Here is a 20,767-nt window from a genome sequence, read left to right on the forward strand (position 1 = left end):
GTCATTCCCAGATCCACTTTCCAGTTTCCAGCCAGTTCCTGTGTTGGGAGACCCCAAGCAGCCCCCCGTAAGAAAGTTATCAGAAAGCTCCACTTCCAATCTCGCCTCCACTAACAGTCAAAACCAACAGAATGGTGGGGGCAGCTGTGCCAGTGCATGGAGCCCTCTGCTGACTCAGCCTTTCTGAAATCACTGCCAGATGTGCTCTGCCTAAAACCCAAAAGGAATCCTGCTGCTTAGAGAAATCTAACAGATGCCCTGTTTTTAAAGATCATATTTCTTGGATAGCTTTTGCATCCCTTGTTGACCGAAAGCCCTGCTAGATCTCTTCTCCGCCACCGACTTTTTCCCTTCCCCATTATTGGTGGGGAAACCCATTCTCCAAGCAAAGCTGCCTTTCTTGCTGGCCTGTAGAAAACGGGGGGGGGACTCCCTCTTGGAGGGGGGGGGGTTGAATTGAGGACGTTGCAGTCAAAAAATAAGCTCCCTAAAAGAGGCTGAAAATTGGGGTGCATCTTACAACTCCAAATATAGCTTTTTCTTGAGCTCTTTTTCCCAGCCTTAACTAGGTGCTAACGATCTTCCCCGCTTCCTCCTCCCTCCAAAAAATGTCTTTTTTCCAACCCTAAGTCTTTCCAGGCTTGTTTTCATTCCAACTCCCCCTGAAAAAGGCTTTTCCAGCCCTAACTAAGGGATAAAATAATGTGCTGGAATTGAACAGACTAAGGATGGTAGCCAGATGAATACCTAGTAAGTAGATTTTTTTCCCCTCTATTTTTCTCCCCAAAAAGTAGGGTTCATTTTATATTGCAGTGCGCCTTACATTCCAAAAAATACAGTAAGTAAAACCAGAGGGTGATATTGCCACTTTTTAACCAAACCAGGTGAGCCCTTAGGTTTGGCGGGCCCCAGGGGAAGAGCCTTCTCTGTGGCGGCCCCGGCTCTCTGGAACCAACTCCCCCCGGAGATTAGAACTGCCCCCACCCTCCCTGTCTTTCGTAAACTACTCAAGACTCATTTATGCCACCAGGCATGGGGGAGTTAAGATATTCCTTCCCCCTAGGCCATTACAAGTTATGCATGGTATGTTTGTGTATATGTTTGGTTTTATTATAAGGGTTTTTAGTTGTTTTATTAATTGGATTTCTACATACTGTTTTTATCATTGTTGTTAGCCGCCCTGAGTCTGCGGAGAGGGGCGGCATAGAAATACAATTAATAATAATAATAATAATAATAATAATAATAATAATAATAATAATATATTTATTATTATTTATATTTAAATGCTGCCCATTCTAATAGAGCAGCTAACAATAATCATAAATATTAAAAACAGTAAAAAAAAAAGTACAACAGCAATAAAACAACAATACTATAAAATACATTAAAAACCCTAAAAAACCCATACCTATACACAGTCATTCCTAATTCCAGGCCTGCTGGAAGAGCAGATCTTAAGGGCTTTCCATAAGACCAGTAGGGCGGAGATAGCATGGAGGCAGTTGATTCTGAAGGGTTGGAGCCACCACAGAGAAGGCCCTTCCCTGAGGCCTCACCAGCCGACATTGTTTGGCGGACGGGACCCTGGAGAAGGCCGACTCCATGGGCCCTTATTAGCCGCAGCAAAATATGAGGGAGGAAGCGGTCTAGCAAGCAGTCTGGCCCTGAGCCATTTAGGGGTAACTTTATTAACTGTATTTCTCCTGATCTCTGGTCTCTCTTCCTCTCTCAACTCCTGCATAGGTTTAGAGAAGGCTGCCTGCTGACATATTCAAAGAGGGGCTGTTTCCAATTCTTAAGCTATATTATGTTGCTTTATTCTTGTTTGTTTGTTTGTTTAGGAGAATAACACTCTCTGTTTTGAGACTTTTTCCTATGATGTCAAAACCATCTGCTTTTATCCCCAAGTCTAATTTGAAACATCTTAGGTATAGTATTTCTGTCATGAAATATGACTTAGCCATGCTCTTCTTGGAAAAGAATCCATGGAAACAATTTCACTTACATCTCTTTTCAATTTTCAGTGGAAACATTGAAAAAAAACCTTCTGTACATGCTCTCTTGGAATTTATTTTGTAAGTCCTGTGCGTACCGAAAGATTTTTAAAAAAAATATAATTTATTAATTTATTAAGAATGGGGAAGGGGAAGGGGAATACAAAAAGAATAAGAGGGGTGCAAAACAAGAAATCTTTTTACATAATAGCATATATAAATTGTTGTATATTCATTTCAAGCATTTATCTATAGATATTTACATTGTATTCAATATTCCTAGTTACATAATCTCATATCTATGAAATATGTTAATTTAAGGATAAAGTAGTGCTTTGATATATGTGTTAAGAGATAGATGATATAGTAGAAGTTTTAGATGGGGTAAGGGAGGGGGGGTAGTACCTGCGAGATAGCAGGCGTATATATTTTGACAACTTAGTTTTGGTTATATTTATTAAGTTTGTGTATTAAAGATACTTGTGAGTTACGTTGCGTACCGAAAGATTTAACCATACTACCCAGAAATTGTTTCTTCCTCGTACAATCTAATCAGGTTTATTGGGAAAGAAATCTCTTACTGAACGAAGTTGTATTTGTATAGTATATAATACAATTCAATTTATGTTCTATTCAAGAAACGTTAACATCAAAGGCTGGTGGCCTTAATGTCCATCACCACAGCACCTGATTCAGCCTCTGGGGCAGCTGTCCTCAACCTCCCTTATTGGTTTTTTCTCTCCGTCCCTCCCGGTTTCCCCCCACGGAAGGCCACCACTGGCGCTACCGGTGTGCTGCGCATGCAGCTTTGGGTGAATGGCAGGCACGCTTGTGGCCCCCAGCAAGGTCTTGCTTCTGCACATAGGCAGGAGGCAAAATCTTGCAAGGGGAGACGCACGCATGCGCATGAGATTTTGGTTAAAAAAATTGCTTCCGCACATGCGCAGAAGTTTTAAAAAAACCAAAATCTTGCAATGAACCAATATTTACAGCACCTGTATTACGAGGGGGCAGTACAATTTATTTAAGGGGCGAGTACAAGTGCACTAGAGTGCCTTCCGTCCCCTGTCCTATTGCTCTCCTATATCTCCTATACCTTTCTTCTATTCCTATATCTCTTCTTCTATTCTTTCATTTATATGTTCTATTACTATACCTTCTTTTCTATTATTTCTTAGATATATTTTACTATGAGTATCTCCTCTATAACCTTCATCATGTATTTTACTATGTGTATATAGATATATACCCACTAAAACCCTCAAATAAATAAATAAATAAACAAACAAACAAACAAATAAGAGAACGTTTCCCCACGTTCCTACAAGCCTGTATGACTGGTGCATCTTGGCCAAAGAGGCGGACATCAACCAAGCTTGCCACAAATAATAATAATAATAATAATAATAATAATAATAATAATAATAATAATAATAATAATAATATTATTATTATTATTATTTAGATTTGTATGCCGCCCCTCTCTGCAGACTCGGGGTGGCTCACAACGATAATAAAACAATGTATAACAAATCTAATAATTAAAAGTCACTAAAATCCCCTTATTAAAAAGCAAGACATACACACAAACATACCATGCATAAACTGTATAGGCCCGGGGGAGATGTCTCAATTCCCCCATGCCTGACGACAGAGGTGGGTTACCAGGATGGAGGACGGAAGGAGTCACCTCCGGAGAAAAGAGAACCAACAAAGCCGTCGAATCCACCATGCCACTCAATTGCTTGGTTCAAGACTTAACCCAGCGCTGGCGAACCTTTTTGGCACCAAGTGCCAAAACGGGAGCATGCGTACCAATGTGTGCGTGTACCAGAAACCAGAAGAACAGCTGCAGCTGGGGGCACACGCCCCCACCCGGAAGACAATCCAGTTTCTGGCGTGTGCACACACACCTGGCATTTGGTCTTCAGGGTTCTGATGCTCCTGCAGGCGTGAAGACCGGCTGGCTGGCGTACCTAAGTGCGGCAGAACCCGGAAGAGTAGCGGGCGACGGCTGACGTGCTCAGGGAAATGGTGCTGTCTGCCACTTCTACCACGGGTGCCATCAGTTCGCCTTCACGGGCTTAGACAGTTCTTAGCCATGCTCTCATGCCAGGAGGGATGGCCAACAAAATCCAGAGAGGGCACATTTTCTCCCGCCATTCATGCACTTACGTCTGCTTGATTCCCAGCAAACGGATCCAGGTAAGTTAGCTCAGAAATGAACCCTAAATTTGTTTAGAAGCCCAGCCTGATTGTCAAATCTGGGTTTGTTCTGGATGTGATGGCTGCTTTTGATGGACCATAGCCACAAAACATATTCTACTGCACGAATCCCAGCGACCAGTTAGTTCCCACAGAGTGGGCCTTCTCCAGATCCCGTCAACTAAACAATGTCGCTTGGTGGGACCCAGGGAAAGAGCCTTCTCTGTGGCGGCCCCGGTCCTCTGGAACCAACTCCCCCCAGAGATTAGAATTGCTCCCACCCTCCTTGCCTTTCGTAAGCTTCTTAAAACCCACCTCTGCCGCCAGGCATGGGGGAATTGAGATACTCTTTCCCCCTAGGCCTTTACAATTTTATGCATGGTATGGTCTGTCTGTATGTATGTTTGGTTTTACAATAAGGGTTTTAACTGTTTATATTGGATTGTTATATGCTGTTTACTACTGTTGTTAGCCGCCCCAAGTCTATGGAGAGGGGCGGCATACAAATCCAATAAAATCAAAATCAAATCAAATCAACCTCACTGCAGATTAACAATCAGAGACTAAAAATAAGCATTTAATTTCACTTTAAAAAAACAAAACAAAACCAAAGCGTAATTCTCAATCAAAATGTGCAGTTTTCCCAAAATTTGTTATACGCCTTTGCAATGCATATACAGGAACAATCCACCCCCAAAATACATATATTCTGAACAAATGTGCAAAATAAACTCCATTATGAGAAAATGTCTGCAAAAATTAGACCCAGTAGACAAAGGTTTTGAGAAAAAAATGCATTTAAAGGTAAATGCACCAAAATGACTATAACTTTCAGTGCAAACTATTAAAAGTCTCAAATTTTAAAAAAGCAAATTTGAGTCGGTAACAAAAGCAACAAATTGTCCAGATTTCCTCGTGCTTATGAAATAGCACCTCAGTTATGACATCACCATAAATGCACATGGGGACAAGTAAACAATCCAAGTCATACAGGTTCAAATCAGTCAATCTCTAGAAGTACAATAATCTTGTGATCAGCTTGTCTTTGTCATATACCTTCAACGAAGATATTACAGCTGACAAACACATCAGAATACCAGATCAGAACACACAGATTGCTAGCAAGTCAAACCAGAATGAAACAACAGAGAGAACAAGCCGTGATCTCTGGCTCCCCCTTATGGCAACTTTCCTGGAGGCTTTCAAGAAAAAATTCGACTGACCTTTGTCAGAAATGGTGTAGGTGGCGGGTTGGACTAGATCAGTGTTTCCCAACCTTGGCAACTTGAAGGTATTTGGACTTCAACTCCCAGAATTCCCCAGCCAGCAAATGCTGGCTGGGGAATTCTGGGAGTTGAAGTCCAGATATCTTCAAATTGCCAAGGTTGTGGAAACACTGGACTAGATGACCTACAAGGACCCTTCCAATTCTGTTAATCTAATCTAATCTAAAACGCCATCGAGCCTGCTTAAATACGAAACTGCACGAGGGGAAGAATTCACAGATCGCCACACCTGGCAAAACAATACTTTCTGCAAGGTATTTCCTGTCTGTCAAAGAGGAAAACAAGGTGCCGGCACCACTCACATTTCAACAATCTTCTACAATATCATCTTGGCGGCCCAGTGCTGGCCCCTCCCGTCGAGCACTTAGCTGGGGCTTTTATTTTATTTTATTTTATTTTATTTTATTTTATTTTATTTTATTTTATTTTATTATATTATATTATTTTATTTTATTTTATTTTATTTTATTTTATTTTATTTATTTTATTTTTGTTTGTCTATTTATCTATTTATCTGTCTGTCTGTCTGCCTGCCTGCCTGCCTGCCTGCCTGCCTGCCTGCCTGCCTGCCTGCCTGCCTGCCTGCCTGCCTGCCTGCCTGCCTGCCTGCCTGCCTGCCTATCTATCTATCTATCTATCTATCTATCTATCTATCTATCTATCTATCTATCTATTTATTTATTATGTCCAATATACACAATGAGGGCTTTAGTGGGTATATATCTATATACGCACAGTAAAATACATGATGAAGGTTATAGAGGAGATACTCATAGTAAAATATATCTAAGAAATAATAGAAAAGAAGGTATAGTAATAGAACATATCAATGAAAGAATAGAAGAAGAGATATAGGAGTAGAAGAAAGGTATAGGAGATATAGGAGAGCAATAGGACAACGGACGGAAGGCACTCTAGTGCACTTGAATCATTTGCCTCTTGGCTTGGGAGCTGAGTGATGGACAGATGTCACTCCACTTCTCAGGAATGACGGGCTCCATCAACTGCCAGAGAACCACCAGACATTGGGAAACTGAAGGGGGGGAGAGGAGGGCCCCCTCTTTGCCAAAAGCTGAAAAGCAGGGGAGTCTCTTTGTGTTTTATTTTATATATATATAATATTTTTATTGTTGTTCTTTAAGCAAGACAGACAACATTTAACATTTAAAGGAGCTACCATTGCTCCGCTTGTCTTAGAAGTCTAACTAGTACAAAATCTCTTTGCGATTCTAATTAGCCAGGAATGTTTGGTCCCAAACGTCATGGCTTGGATGCGGAACAGTCAAAAGCAAATGAAGCTTCCCATTGAGATAAAGACAAGAGAATGAAAAAACATTCTGTTGAATATTAAGGAAAAAGAATGAGCAGCCTCAGAGGTTTTGGCTTATTCTTGGAATGTCCCATGTCCTGTTTTTGTAAGCAAGATTGAATTTTCTACAGAACATTATCAATTTCCCAGGAGGCTCATTTGAGTTCTGCCCTGGGTCCAAAACCTTCCTCTATGCCAGTGTTTCCCAACCTTGGCAACTTGAAGATATCTGGACTTCAACTCCCAGAATTCCCCAGCCAGCGAATGCTGGCTGGAGGATTCTTGGGAGTTGAAGTCCAGATATCTTCAAGTTGTCAAGGTTGGGAAACACTGCTCTATGCTGCATGGCTGCTCACACACAGTACAAAAAACATCTGATCTTTTTTTTAAAAGTAAAAAACAAAATGGCGATGCACAGTAATGGACACTCGGCTTCTGTGCATGGGCAGAAGATTTTTTTTTTCAATCTTCACACACACACACACAAAAATTGAAAAAAATATTTAAAAATTCAAAAAACTTTCCAAAAAAATTGGTGGCACTTATGGACCAGCACCAAACGATCTGGTTCATCATCATGACCTCAACAGGAGGTCACTACAGTTCAGGCAAACTGATCCAAACTGGGAGGAACCCACCTCTGATCTAGACCAACCACCAAGCAGGAGATCCTCCTCCATCATTTCTGACCGATGACAGCTTCTTGAAAGCTTCCAGCAATGAAGGCAATTTCTGTTCCATGGGTTGATTGTTCTCCCTGTCAGAAAATTCCTCCTTGTTTCTAGGTTTATTTATTTATTTATTTGTTTGTTTATTTATTGGATTTGTATGCCGCCCCTCTCCGCAGACTCGGGGCGGCTAACAACAGCAATAAAACATCATATAATAATAATCCAATACTAAAACAGTTAAAAACCCTTATTATAAAACCAAACATACATACAGACATACCATGCATAAAATTGTAAAGGCCTAGGGGGAAAGAGTATCTCAATTCCCCCATGCCTAGCAGCAGAGGTGGGTTTTAAGCAGCTTACGAAAGGCAAGGAGGGTGGGGGCAATTCTAATCTCTGGGGGGAGTTGGTTCCAGAGGGCCGGGGCCATAACAGAGAAGGCTCTTCCCCTGGGTCCCGCCAAGCGACATTGTTTAATTTACCCACTCTGTGGGACCTAACTGGTCACTGAGATTCGTGCAGGTTGAATCTCTCCTTCATCAGTTTCCATCCATTATTCCTTGTCTAGCCTTTGGGTGTTTTGGAGAATAACTTGACCCCTCTCCTCTCCATGGCAGCCCCTTAAATATTGGAAGATGCTCTCCTGTCTCCCCTGGTTCTTCTCCTCCCTAGACTAGCCAGGCCCAGTTCCTGTAAGTGTTCCTTGTATGTTTGAGCCTCCAGTCCCCTCATCATCCTGGTTTCTCTTCTCTGCACTCCTTCTAGAGTCCTAACCTCTTTTTCCAAGAGTTCTCCAGTGAAAGCCAAACCCAAAGCCCCTTACACTGATGTCTTCCAGATAAGAGGGTGCTGCAATTCCAAAGGCAGTGAGCCAAATTCCCAATGTATCTGGAGAAAGCCAAATGGGTGGAGACCGCCCAGCAGCATCGACAGCTGTGCACGCGTGTCCACTGAAAGCAACTGTGAACCGTCTGCAAATACAACACAGGACAGAAAAGCCTTTTGCCCTGCATTTAAGATGCCATTTCTGAGTAGGCCTAAATCTAAATTAGGACAGGAGCCACCTCCTGGGAAGCTGTAGGAAAGAAGATGGCAGAACCCAGGGTGGAGTCAAAAGAGGGACCAGCCTAGAATCCCTAAGTAGTCACAAGCAAAGTAGGTCCAACTTCCCTTGAGTGCCATGGACCAATATCTAATTCTAAGCAGGGGCCAACCAGTCATTGAAAAGATGCAGAGGAATGAGTAGCATTAATTGAACTTTCACATGTGGACCTGGTCTTCCATATTTGATAGAAGCCCCCCCCAACCCACCCAGCTTGTGCTCCTGTAAAACCATCCAGACTTTATAAAGAGTCACTTGAGGAATGCCAGCTGCTCAGCCCTTTGTGCCAGCCAGTCCTCTTTTCACTCTCAGGTTGGCAATTACAAGCACCATAAGCAGTGGCTGCTGGGAATTCTGCTTGCTGATCCCCACCCCCATCCCAGCATCATCGGTATTCTCCATATGAACCGCATCCCTTCCAGGTAAGGCTGCAATTGGCACTTCATGTTCCCGCTTAGTATTTTGAATTATGGACTCCACCTGGTTTCCATGGAAGAGCTTAGACTGGTGAGGGCGAACGTGTGGCCTGAGTCTTCGGAGAGGGGCGGCATACAAGTCTAATAAATTATTATTATTATTATTATTATTATTATTATTATTATCATTATCATTATCATCATCATCATCATCATCATCATCATCATCATCATTATTATGTCAATACAACACAGCAAATGAGATCACTATGCTGGATTTTGTATTTCATCACCAGCTTCTTGGATGAGAAGGGAAACACCTTCAAAGGAAAAAACAGAAACTCCAGTTGTCTCTTGGGAATAAAAGAGCACCTTATGGACAACCCGGAACCTCCATGGACATTCTTTGGAGTCTACGAGTCTTCGGAGGGGGGCAGCATACAAATCTAATAAATTATTATTATTATTATTATTATTATTATTATTATTATTATTATTATTATTTATTAATTTTTATCTATTATTATTTATTATTAATTTATTATTATTATTTTTTATTTTTTATTTATTATTATTATTAATTTATTTTTATTTATTATTATTATTATTATTAATTTATTATTATTATTATTATTATTGTTGTTGTTGTTGTTATTATTATTATTATTATTATTAATTTATTATTATTATTATTGTTGTTGTTGTTATTATTATTATTATTATTATTATTATTATTATTATTATTATTATTATTTTACACGGAAGAGCCCAGCAGACAAAGGCTTCCTCTACCTGTTGCTGCACGTAGACACAATGTCCCGTTTCCCAGGTACAGAATCTTTCAGCAGCCTCAAGTCAGTGTGACTTCAGAAGATCCTCAGACACCCACACCCACACAAACCCATTTTTTAATCTGAGCAAGGCAAGCTTAACTTAACCGAGATCTCGGTTTGCATGTCCCACTGCAGCCAGCTGCTTTCCGTGGAAGCGGAGTGCCCTGGGCCGTTGTTGCATGGCCAAAGGAGCGGAGGGGGCCTTGGGGAATGGCGACCCTCCCGCCAACAGCGCCACTCCAGAGCATGAAGTCACATCCTCGCCTGCTCGCGGCCTTTCATCTCCAACATCTGGATTTCTGGCACACAGCGGAAGCACAAAGAAGAAACCCAGCCTTGTTCGTTCTCTTCGTTCCACTTCATTTTCAAGCTGGCCCGAATGCAGCAGCTGGAAAGTTGACGTGAATGCCACTAAATCTATTTCTGATGCCCACCGTCTTCTTGGGGGACGGGGGCTCCAAATGCAGGACCCGCTCATTCCCTTGCACAAGAACCTCCAGGTCGGAGGGGATAACCATCTGCCCAGCAGCCCCCCGGGTTGCTCAGCTCAGGACAGAATCATTGCAAAATTCCAGGATTTGGAGCACTGCAGTCATAGCATGGAGAAACATTGATCCACCAGGGGAGGAAGAGGGCTGCACGAGGGGACCTTTCTCCTGCAACTGCTTTTCTCCCCCCCCCACTCCCCCACAAAGTTTGGCAGACAAAGACCCCTGATGCAACCCAAAGTCACTGGAGGAAATATGGAAAGTCACCATAGCACTATTACATCACGCGTTTCGCTGCAGTCACGCCAGGCTGCAACGTTGAGCGGGAGGGGGGGCAGACTTCTTGCAACAAAGCAGCCCCCAGGCTCAACCCCAACACATCTGGGAGACTGGCTGGCTGGCCTTGAGCTGGGTGGGGCCCTCCTTCCATTCCAAAGAAGCGCTCACCAACTCCAGAACAAACAACTCCTGGCTCTCTGAAATCTCTGGAGTGAATTGTATAATGCAAAATGGACCCCGCCGTCCACTCCAGAACGAATTCCTTCTCCAAGGTTTTCCAGATCCAGCCAGAGGCCTCCAAGGAGGCCAAGGGGCAAGAATGTCATGGCAGGGAAACCCAGCATTGGAGGGGGGGGAGAGGCCGAGCGCAGCCGAGCATTCCTCCCGCCCATCCCTTCCAGATCCTCGCCTGATCCCTTCCCAGGCCATCAGCCCTGGAAGCTGGGATCCCTGCCCAACTCTGATCCAGGATGCAATCTGTTCCTCTCTCCTTCGCTGCCTGGGCTGTCACAGACATCACCAAAGATCACTTCCTGAACGCAGAGGATGGTCGGGGGACAAGACTTGGCATATTCAACAGCTCCCGAGGGCTCTTGTCAGAAAGCAGCTGTGGTTCATCTGCAGGGCAAGAGGGAAGGTGGCCTGTTGCCCAAGCCGAGCCTCAAGAGGCCCAGGTCTCCTCCTGCCAGGGCAAAAGGCACAACCCCTCCTCACTTCAGCCTACCGACTGGTTTCCTCTCTCTGAATCAGGGCAGGGTCCCCTGCTGCAGCAGATGGTTGGACTAGAAGATCTCCATGGTCCCTTCCAGCTGTCTTCTATTAATACATCCATCCCTCGTCATCCCATTAGCCCAACTCCACATGACATGGAAGGTAATGAATTCAAGGTCTCATCAATCCCACAAAACAGGGCTTATTGATTGATTGATTGATTTTGTCCAATACACAATGAGGGTTTTAGTGGATAGTATTTTACACATAGTAAAATACATGATGAAGTTTATAGAGGAGATACTCATAGTAAAATATATCTAAGAAAGAATAGAAGAGAAGTTATAGGAATAGAACATATCAATGAAAGAATAGAAGAAGAAATATAGGAACAGAAGAAAGGTATAGGAGATATAGGAGAGCAATAGGACAGGGGATGGAAGGCACTTTAGTACACTTATACTTGCCCCTTCCCAAATTTAAGCCAAGAACTGCTAGGGAATGAGATCCCAATATTTTTTTTAAAAAAATCCAAGCATGATACCTGAGCTCAGAGTACCCTAACCCCAATGAGATCACTCAAATATGCTCTCCTTTGGAAGGGGGCAGTTACAATACCATCAAGTGCAGGAAGGGGGGGCAATGCTCCCATCAGTAACCCCGTGATCCCCAAACAGTACATCAGGGGGACACACCAGGCACATAGAAACACATGGCCTTGGCACTAGCTGGCACCTCCACATTTGCCTGAACAGCTGGACCCACCTGGAAGGTCTTATCAGTCTGTGAGGAGGGACAGTCAAACCTTTGCAGCCAGTGGGGTGAGGAGGGGAAGGAGGTGTATTCATAAGTTATGGGGATTGTGTCCCCAGCTAGAAATCCTGGGCCTAAAGAGCGGCCCACGACCCCTGAATTGCTTTGAAAGATGTTCTTTTCTTGGCAAGCATTTCTTTTATCCCCAGCTCTAAATCATTAATGCAATCCGTACAATACAGACTTGGACAGAGAACTCTGATTCCGATGAAACTGTCTCTTTATTAAAGAAGCACACACCGCAACACTTAATGGCAAAGTCCTGAGGATCTTTTGAGTAGTTGGCCATTTACACTTGCCAAAACTTTCTGGAGTCTGACCTTCAAAGCCACTTTGTGAGTCCCGGCCCCCACGAGATCCAGGCCTGACTTGGAGCAACGTTGCTCCCACTCTGGCTACCAAGGCAGTTCTGGTTCCCCAAGGTTTGTCCAGCCATACCCCCATCCCCGGAGCTTCCTACAGGCAGCTTCTGCCTCAAAATACAAAAACAGGGACAACCAGCAGCAAACAACCCCGACGGGTCATCTCTTGGGACACAGTTGCCAGTTATGAGGTCGGCTGCCAATCTGTGAGGGATTCCACTTGGCACAGAACCCTGTGTGTGTCTCTCTCTGGCACGCCGGGTGACATTTTGGTGCCACGGTAGTGAGATGCACAGAACATCCAGGAACCAGTGCCATTCTCTTTGCTGCTCCCAAAAATTGAAAGGCTCAGGTTTGGGGCGGAGGGGGGGGCTTAGTATCAGTCCTTCATTTCCCATAAAGTGTAGAGTACTGTACTTAGTTTAATCCCCAACTTTTCACCCCATTCCACCACTTTTCGACCCGTTAGGTCCCACAGGGTTGGCCTTCTCCAGGTCCCGTCGACGAAACAATGTCATCTGGCAGGACCCAGGGGAAGAGCCTCCTCTGTGGTGGCCCCCACCCTCTGGAATCAACTCCCCCTGGAGATTAGGATTGCCCCCATCCTCCTTGCCATCCACAAACTCCTTAAAACCCATCTCTGTCGTCAGGCATGGGGAAATTGATTCCCCTGGACCGTTCCATTTTATGCATGGTTTGTATGAGATGTATGATTGCTTTTTATATTAAGGGTTTTAAATTGTTTTAACTATTGGATTTGTACTGTTTTTATTGTTGTGAGCCGCCCCGAGTCTTTGGAGAGGGGCGGCATACAAATGTAATAAATAATAATAATAATAATTATTATTATTATCTCAATCCCAATGCCAGCCACAGAATAAACAAGCAAATGTTCTATATTTTCCCACTTTACTTCTGTTTCATTTTTTGAGGTTGGCTTTCTATCCAGGTTCTGTGTTTTAAGTCCCTGGGTATTCTACAACATGTCATGATGTCATGCTTGACTGATTTAGCTACAGGAATATAGAAATATGGCGTGCATCTGAAAAACCACTGTTAATGGTGGCGTATTTCAGTATTTCCAAATCACTACATCAGCAAGATAGCTTTAAAATGTCAAAAAGGACCTCAATCCACACCCAACATTGGAAGAGAAGAGTCCCCTCTGGGTAGTTGATATAGAAGGAATATTGGGAGCATTTTTCTTCCCAAGAGGAAAGATAGAGAACTTAGATAGCCTAGAGCTACATCACTTTCGATCTGATCTAAATGCAGTTCATAAAATCATCTGCCACAATATCCTACCTGTCAATGAATACTTCAGCTTCAACCACGACAATACACAGCACACAATAGATTCAAATTCAATATAAACTCGACTGCAGAAAATAGCACTTCAGCAACAGAGTGATCAATGCTTGGACTGCACTAGCTGACTCTGTGGGGGTTTTTCCCCAAACCCCCATAACTTTAACCTCACATGGTCTACAGTGGACCTGACCCCCTTCCTAAGAGGTCTGTAAGGGCCGTGCATAAGCGTACCATTGTGCCTACCATCCCTGCCCAACTATGATTCAAATTTACTTGTACCTACTATGCTTTTCTTTATGGTCATACCAATACGGGGCATCTTGTACAAGTTTTGAAGGAGCCGCATCCCCCGGCGCGTCAAAGGACAGAGCCGGGTCCAACGAGGGGAGCGTCCGCAGACTAAGCTCCTCTCCGTTTGCAAAAAAATAAATAAAAATTATCCTCCTTGGGAAAAAGTTTGCAAAGTAACCGGCGCGGAGTCTCAACGCCACGAAGGAAGGACTTGCAAAGTCCGGACGGTTGCCGGGGAGAGGGAAAGGTTCGCTCGCTTCTTCAGGGGCCGCTGCTCGCCCCCCCCCCCCACCTCCCCCCCCGCCGTCCCTTCTCCGCCGCCGGAGGCTCCTCCGTTCATCCGCCCCCCCAGGGAGGCGGGTGGTGACGGGGCTCCGGCTCCCGGGATGCTCCTGCGCTCTTACCTGCGTGGCTGTGGGCGAGGGCGGCGAGTAAGAGCAGCGCCAGGCTCCCGGGCCGCTGCAGCCAGCTCCGCCGTTTCCACCGGGTGTGCGTGTCCATTCCGGCGGCCAGTCCGAGCGGGGCGCAAAAGTGGGGACGGCGGTGCTCCGGGGCGGCTGCTTCTGCCGACAGCGGCGGGCGGGCGGCTTGCGGACTCCCTTCCCCTCCGGTCCCTGCAGGACCCTCCTAGGCGGCCATGGGCTGGGCGGCGGCGGCGGCGGCAGTTCTCGGGGCGCAAGCTGCTGGCGGGGCGCGCGGCTGGGGGCTCGGCTTGGGCGGGGAAGGTCCGGGTTGCTGCCCCCCTCGGCGTCTCCTCCTGCCCGCCTCCTTCCCGACTCCCTCCGCCCGACCTCCTTCCGGGCCGCCGCTCCGCAAAGTGAGCTCGCCCCGGTTCCCTGCCCCGCCAAACTTTCGGGCTCCCCCCCCCCCGACCTCCCCCCCTTTTCCCCCGCCTCAAGCCGACGGAGCCCAGCTGCCAATCCGGAGGGGCCGCGGCCAATCGCGGCGGGGAAAGCCCCCCGGTCCCGCCCCCGCTCCGAAGGCGGGGGGCGGAGGGCGCCACGAAGCTTTGCCTGTGTGGCAGGGGCGGCCGGCGCTTCCCCCCCCCCCCCCGCGCCTCCCACTCGCGCGCCGCCCCCACCAGGCCTGGCCCGGCCCAGCGCCGGCTCCCAGCGGCCCCCACCACGCCTGGAATGGCCCGCGGGCCGTGGCTGGCCGGACGCCGGCTGAGTCTCGCTTGGGGTCTTCTTGGTAGGCGGGCTCCGGGCGGCCCCGCGGCACTTTCCCTCAGCCACAAGCCCCGAGTGGGCCGCTAATAGCCTGGAGGCTCTCTGTGCCCGGCGCTTCAGCAGCCCCTTCCCGGACAAGGGACCAGAACGCTGGAAAGCATCGCTATTTAAAGTGAACAGAGTCGAAAGGGACCTTGAAGGTTACCTAGCCCAGCCACACCCCGCCCTAGCAGGCGACCCTAGGGCGTTTCTGACCGATGGCAGCCCAGCCTCTTCTTGGAAGGTCCCAGGGATGAAGCTCCCACAACTTCTGCTCCATCGGTGGATCGCTCTCCCTGTCAGAAATTAATAATAATAATAATAATAATAATTAATAATAATTTATTAGATTTGTATGCCGACCCTCTCCAAAGACTTGGGGCAGCTCACAACACAATACACAATGTACAAATCCGATATTAAAAAACAGATTAAAACCCTTATTATAAAAATGAATCAAACAACCCAAGCAAACCATACAAACCAAGCCTGGCGACATAGGTGGGTTTTAAGGAGTTTGCGAAAGGCAAGGAGGGTGGGGGCAGTTCTAATCTCCGGGGGGAGTTGATTCCAGAGGGCCGGGGCCGCCACAGAGAAGGCTCTTCCCCTTGGTCCCGCCAGACGGCATAGCTTAGTCGACAGGACCCGGAGAAGGCCAACTCTCTGGGACCTAACTGAATTGTGACCAGAAACTGATCGGCAACCAATGCAGCCTGCGGAGTGTCAATGAGACATGGGCATATCTGGGGAGGCCCATGATGGCTGTCGCAGCTGCATTCTGCACGATGTGAAGTTTCTGAACACTTTTCACAGGTAGCCCCATGTAGAGAGCGTTACAGTAGTCGAACCTTGAGGTGATTGAGAGCATGAGTGACTGTGAGCAGTGACTCCCAGTCCAAATAGGGCCGAACAGGTGCACCAGGCGAACCTGGGCAAACGCCCTCCTTGCCACAGCCGAAAGATGTTGCTCTAATGTAAGCTGTGGATCGAGGAGGACGCCCAAGTTGCGAACCCTCTGTGAGGGGGTCAGTAACCCGCCCCCCCAGGGTAATGGATGGACAGATGGTATTGTCCTTCGGGGGCAAAAGCCACAGCCACTCCGTCTTGTCAGGGTTGAGTTTGAGCCTGTTGACACCCATCCAGACCCCAACAGCCTCCAGGCACCGACACATCACTTCCACTGCTTCACTGACTGGACATGGGGTGGAGATGTACAGCAAGGTATCATCAGCGTACTGATGATACCTCACCCCATGCCCTTGGATGATCTCACCCAGTGGTTTCATGTAGATGTTAAATAGCAGGGGGGAGAGGACCGACCCCTGAAGCACTCCACAAAGGAGAGACCCCGAGGTCAACCTCTGACCCCCCACTAACACCGACTGCGACCGATCGGAGAGGTAGGAGGAGAGTGGCTTATCCACTCCAATGTCCTCTTCGTTCTCTGACTTGGACCAATTCCTCATTGACATATCTGCCACCTCTGGTGGTCCCTCAGGTTCATCCAAATCTATTTTTCCATCACTCTCCTCATCAGCTGGCAACTCCACTGGCCCAGGGTAACCAGATGGGCCTGGCTCATCCTCCTCAGATGTACTTGACATCCTGTGTGTATTTCTAGACTTGTTTTTATTTAAAGTAAGTCTAATTTTTTTCCAAAATGGCATTCAATTATTTACCGATACTGTATTTATAAAAAGCAAATATTTTGAAATGAAGAAAAGAGGAGGTCCCTCACTCCGCTTCTATGGATTTTTCCTTGCTTTGTAATATAAAATTTCAATTATCCAGATAAACTCCAAACATGAGGAAGGTATGCGGAACCCACCTCTGTCTAACATCTGTAGTTATGAAAACCTTTGAAAGGCTAGTGCTGTCCCACTTGAAAACCATCATGGATCTACTGTTTAGAACCCCTGGAATTTGCAGACCAAGGAAACTTTTTATTTATTTATTTGTTTGTTTGCTTGCTTGTTTATTTAATTTGTATGCCGCCCCTCTCCGTAGACTCGGGGCGGCTCACAGCAGTGATAGAAACAATGTACAATACAAATCTAATGATACGAAGTTAAAAACCCATAATTTAAAAAAACATGCACACAACACACCATACATAAATTATATAGGCCTGGGGAAGATATTTCAATTCCCCCATGCCTGACGGCAGAGGTGGGTTTTGAGAAATTTACTTACTTACTTACTTACTTACTTACTTATTTAGTTGATTTGTACGCCGCCCCTCTCCATAGATTTAGGGTGGCTAACAACAATTTAAAAAACAGCATATGACAAATCTGATATTTAAAATAACTAAAAACCAAATATACACACAAACATACCATGCATAAATTGTATAGGCCTGGGGGGAAAGGAATATCTCAATTCCCCCATGCCTGACGACAGAGGTGGGTGTTAAGGAGCTTACGAAAGGCGAGGAGGGTGGGGGCAATTTTGATCTCTGGGGGGAGTTGGTTCCAGAGGGCCGGGGCCACCACAGAGAAGGCTCTTCCCCTGGGTCCCGCCAAATGACATTGTTTAGTCAACGGGACCTGGAGCAGGCCAACTCTGTGGGACCTAACTGGTCGCTGGGATCCGTGCGACAGATGATGCCATTAATATGGCTCTGCACTACATCCTACAACATCCTGAATCTCCAAAGACCCACACAAGGGTTCTCTTTGTAGATTTTATGTCAGCATTGAATACCATCATTCTACACGCTCTTCTAACTAAGCTGAACTTGCTAGCAGTACCTGGACAACCTTGTAAGTGGATCATAAGCTTCCTAACAAACAGGAAGCAGAAGGTGAAGCTAAGCAGAATCACATCAAAAACCTGTACAATTAGCACAGGTGCCCCCCAAGGCTGTGTATTCTCTCCACTTCTCTTCTCTATACCAATGACTGCATCTCTAATGATCCATCTGTTAAACTACTGAAGTTTGCAGATGACACAACAGTGATCGAACTCAGTCGAGACAACGATGAAACCACATACAGATGGGAAGTTGAATGTGGTGCGACTAGAACAATCTGGAACTGAACACACTCAAAACCGTAGAAATGGTGGTAGACTCTCGGAGAAACCTGCCCATGTTTCCACCTCTTACAATATTAGACGACACAGTATCAACAGTAGAGACCTTCAAATTTCTAGGTTCTACCATATCGCAAGATCTGTTTCCTACCCTCAAAACGTCGCTACAGAGCACTGCACACCAAGACAACTAGACACAAGAACAGGTTTTGTCGGAACGCCATCACTCTACTAAACGAATAATTCCCTCAACACTGTCAGACTTTTTACTAAATCTGCACTTCTAACTAGTTTTTCTCATCATTCCTATCACCCATTTCCTCCCATGTTGACTGTATGACTGTAACTTGTTGCTTATATCCTAAGATTTTTATTAATATTGCTTCTTCGTTGTTTATTTGACCCCTATGACAATCATTAAGTGTCGTACCACATGGTTCTTGGCGAATGTATATTTTATTTTATGTATGCTGAGAGCATATGCACCAAGACAAATTCCTTGCGTGTCCAATCACACTTGGCCAATAAAATTCTATTCTAAAATGGACACCTGGCATTAAAAACATCATCAAAAAAGCACAACAAAGGTGCTTTTGGAAGCTCAAACTGCCCAAGGAGCTGCTGATACAGTTCTACAGAGGAATCATTGAGTCTGTCATCTGCACCTCTATAACTGTCTGGTTTGATTCTGCAACCCAACAAGACCGACACAGACTTCAGAGGAGAATCAGAACTGCAGAAAAAACAATTTCTGCCAACCTGCCTTCCATTGCGGACCTGTATACTGCGCGAGTCAAAAAGAGGGCCGTGAAAATATTTACTGACCCCTCGCGTCCTGGACACAAACTGTTTCAACTCCTACCCTCAAATCGTCGCTACAGAGCACTGCACACCAAGACAACTAGACACAAGAACAGTTTTTCCCCAAAAACCATCACTCTGCTAAACAAATAATCCCCTCACCACTGTCAAACCACTGTTTCCTAAGTTTGCATTATATTAAACTACTCATCATTCCCGTTGCCCATCTCCTCCCACCAATGACTGTAACTTTGATGCTTGTATCTTTACAATTTATGTTGACTGGTTCCTAAGATGATTTGATTGATTGTTTGTACCCAGACTATCAATAAGTGTTGTACCTTGTGATTCTTGATGAACAAAACTTTTCTTTTATGTACACTGAGAGCATCTGCACCCAGACAAATCACATTTGGCTAATAAAAATTCCATTCTATTCTGGAGGCAGATTTTTCCACTGGTTAATTGTTCTGTCAGGAAAGTTCTCCTTAGTTCCAGGTTGCTTCTCTCCTTGATTAGTTTCCACTCATTGCTTTTTGTCCTACCCTCAGGTGCTTTGGAGATTAGCTTGAGCCTCTCTTCTTTTTGGTATAGTTCTCTCATGTCACCTTTAGTCCTTCTTTCCATCAAACTATACGTACACAATTCCAGTAACCGTGTTTTTTCATGTTTTAGCCTCCAGCCCCTTCTCATATTTGTTGCTCTTGTCTGCTCTGGAGAAGGCTCCTCTGCCCATCCAGCTCCTGCATGGCCCAAATTATTATTATTATTATTATTATTATTATTATTATTATTATTATTATTATTATTATTATTATTTATTAGATTTGTATGCCGCCTCTCTCTGCAGACTCGGGGCGGCTCACAACAATAACAAAAAACAATGTACAACAAATCTAATATTTAAAAATATCTAAAAACCCCTTATTTAAAAACCAGACATACACACAAACATACCATGCATAAACTATATAGGCCTGGGGGAGATGTCTCAATTCCCCATGCCTGATGGCAGAGGTGGATTTTAAGGAGTTTATGAAAGGCAAGAAGGGTGAGGGCAATCCTAATCTCCGGGGGGAGCTGGTTCCAGAGGGTCGGGGCCACCACAGAGAAGGCTCTTCCCCTGGGTCCCAGCAGACGACATTGTTTAGTTGACGGGACCCGGAGAAGGCCAACTCTGTGGGACCTAACTGGTTGCTGGGATTCGTGCGGCAGAAGGCGATCCCGGAGATATTCTGGTCTGATGCCCTTCCATCCCCTGTCCTATTGCTCTCCTATATCTCCTATACCTTTCTTCTATTCCTATATCTCTTCTTCTATTCTTTCATTGATATGTTCTATTCCTATAACTTCTATTCTTTCTTAGATATATTTTACTATGATTATATTCTCTATAAACTTCATCATGTATTTTACTATGTGTATACCCACTAAAACCTCCATTGTGTATTGGACAAAATCAATCAATCAATAAATAAAATAAATGCAAGAGAGAAAGAGAGACCAAGCAGCAAGTAAGCTACTGAGATGATTGACTTGATTATCCAAGATATTCCCACTCATTTCTTGCTCTTCCAGCGGAAACACAACATTGGCTTGGATGCTCTTCTGGTCTAGTTCTTTTGGCTGGATGGTGATTCAATTC

At 45.2% G+C, this 20,767-nt stretch overlaps 1 protein-coding gene across 1 annotated transcript in view; it reads right to left on the reverse strand.

Moving 5' to 3' along the window:
* The window catches only part of COL5A1 (collagen type V alpha 1 chain), a 243,625-nt gene extending 228,963 nt beyond the window's left edge, over nt 1-14,662 (reverse strand). Inside the window, 1 exon segment of the mRNA XM_070758910.1 lies at nt 14,482-14,662. Within this exon segment, the coding sequence (XP_070615011.1) occupies nt 14,482-14,578 (97 nt within the window). The 5' untranslated portion in view covers nt 14,579-14,662.
* Between the last annotated feature and the right edge of the window lie 6,105 nt (nt 14,663-20,767).

Source organism: Erythrolamprus reginae, chromosome 8, assembly GCF_031021105.1.
Source record: "Erythrolamprus reginae isolate rEryReg1 chromosome 8, rEryReg1.hap1, whole genome shotgun sequence".
Lineage (NCBI taxonomy): Eukaryota > Metazoa > Chordata > Lepidosauria > Squamata > Dipsadidae > Erythrolamprus > Erythrolamprus reginae.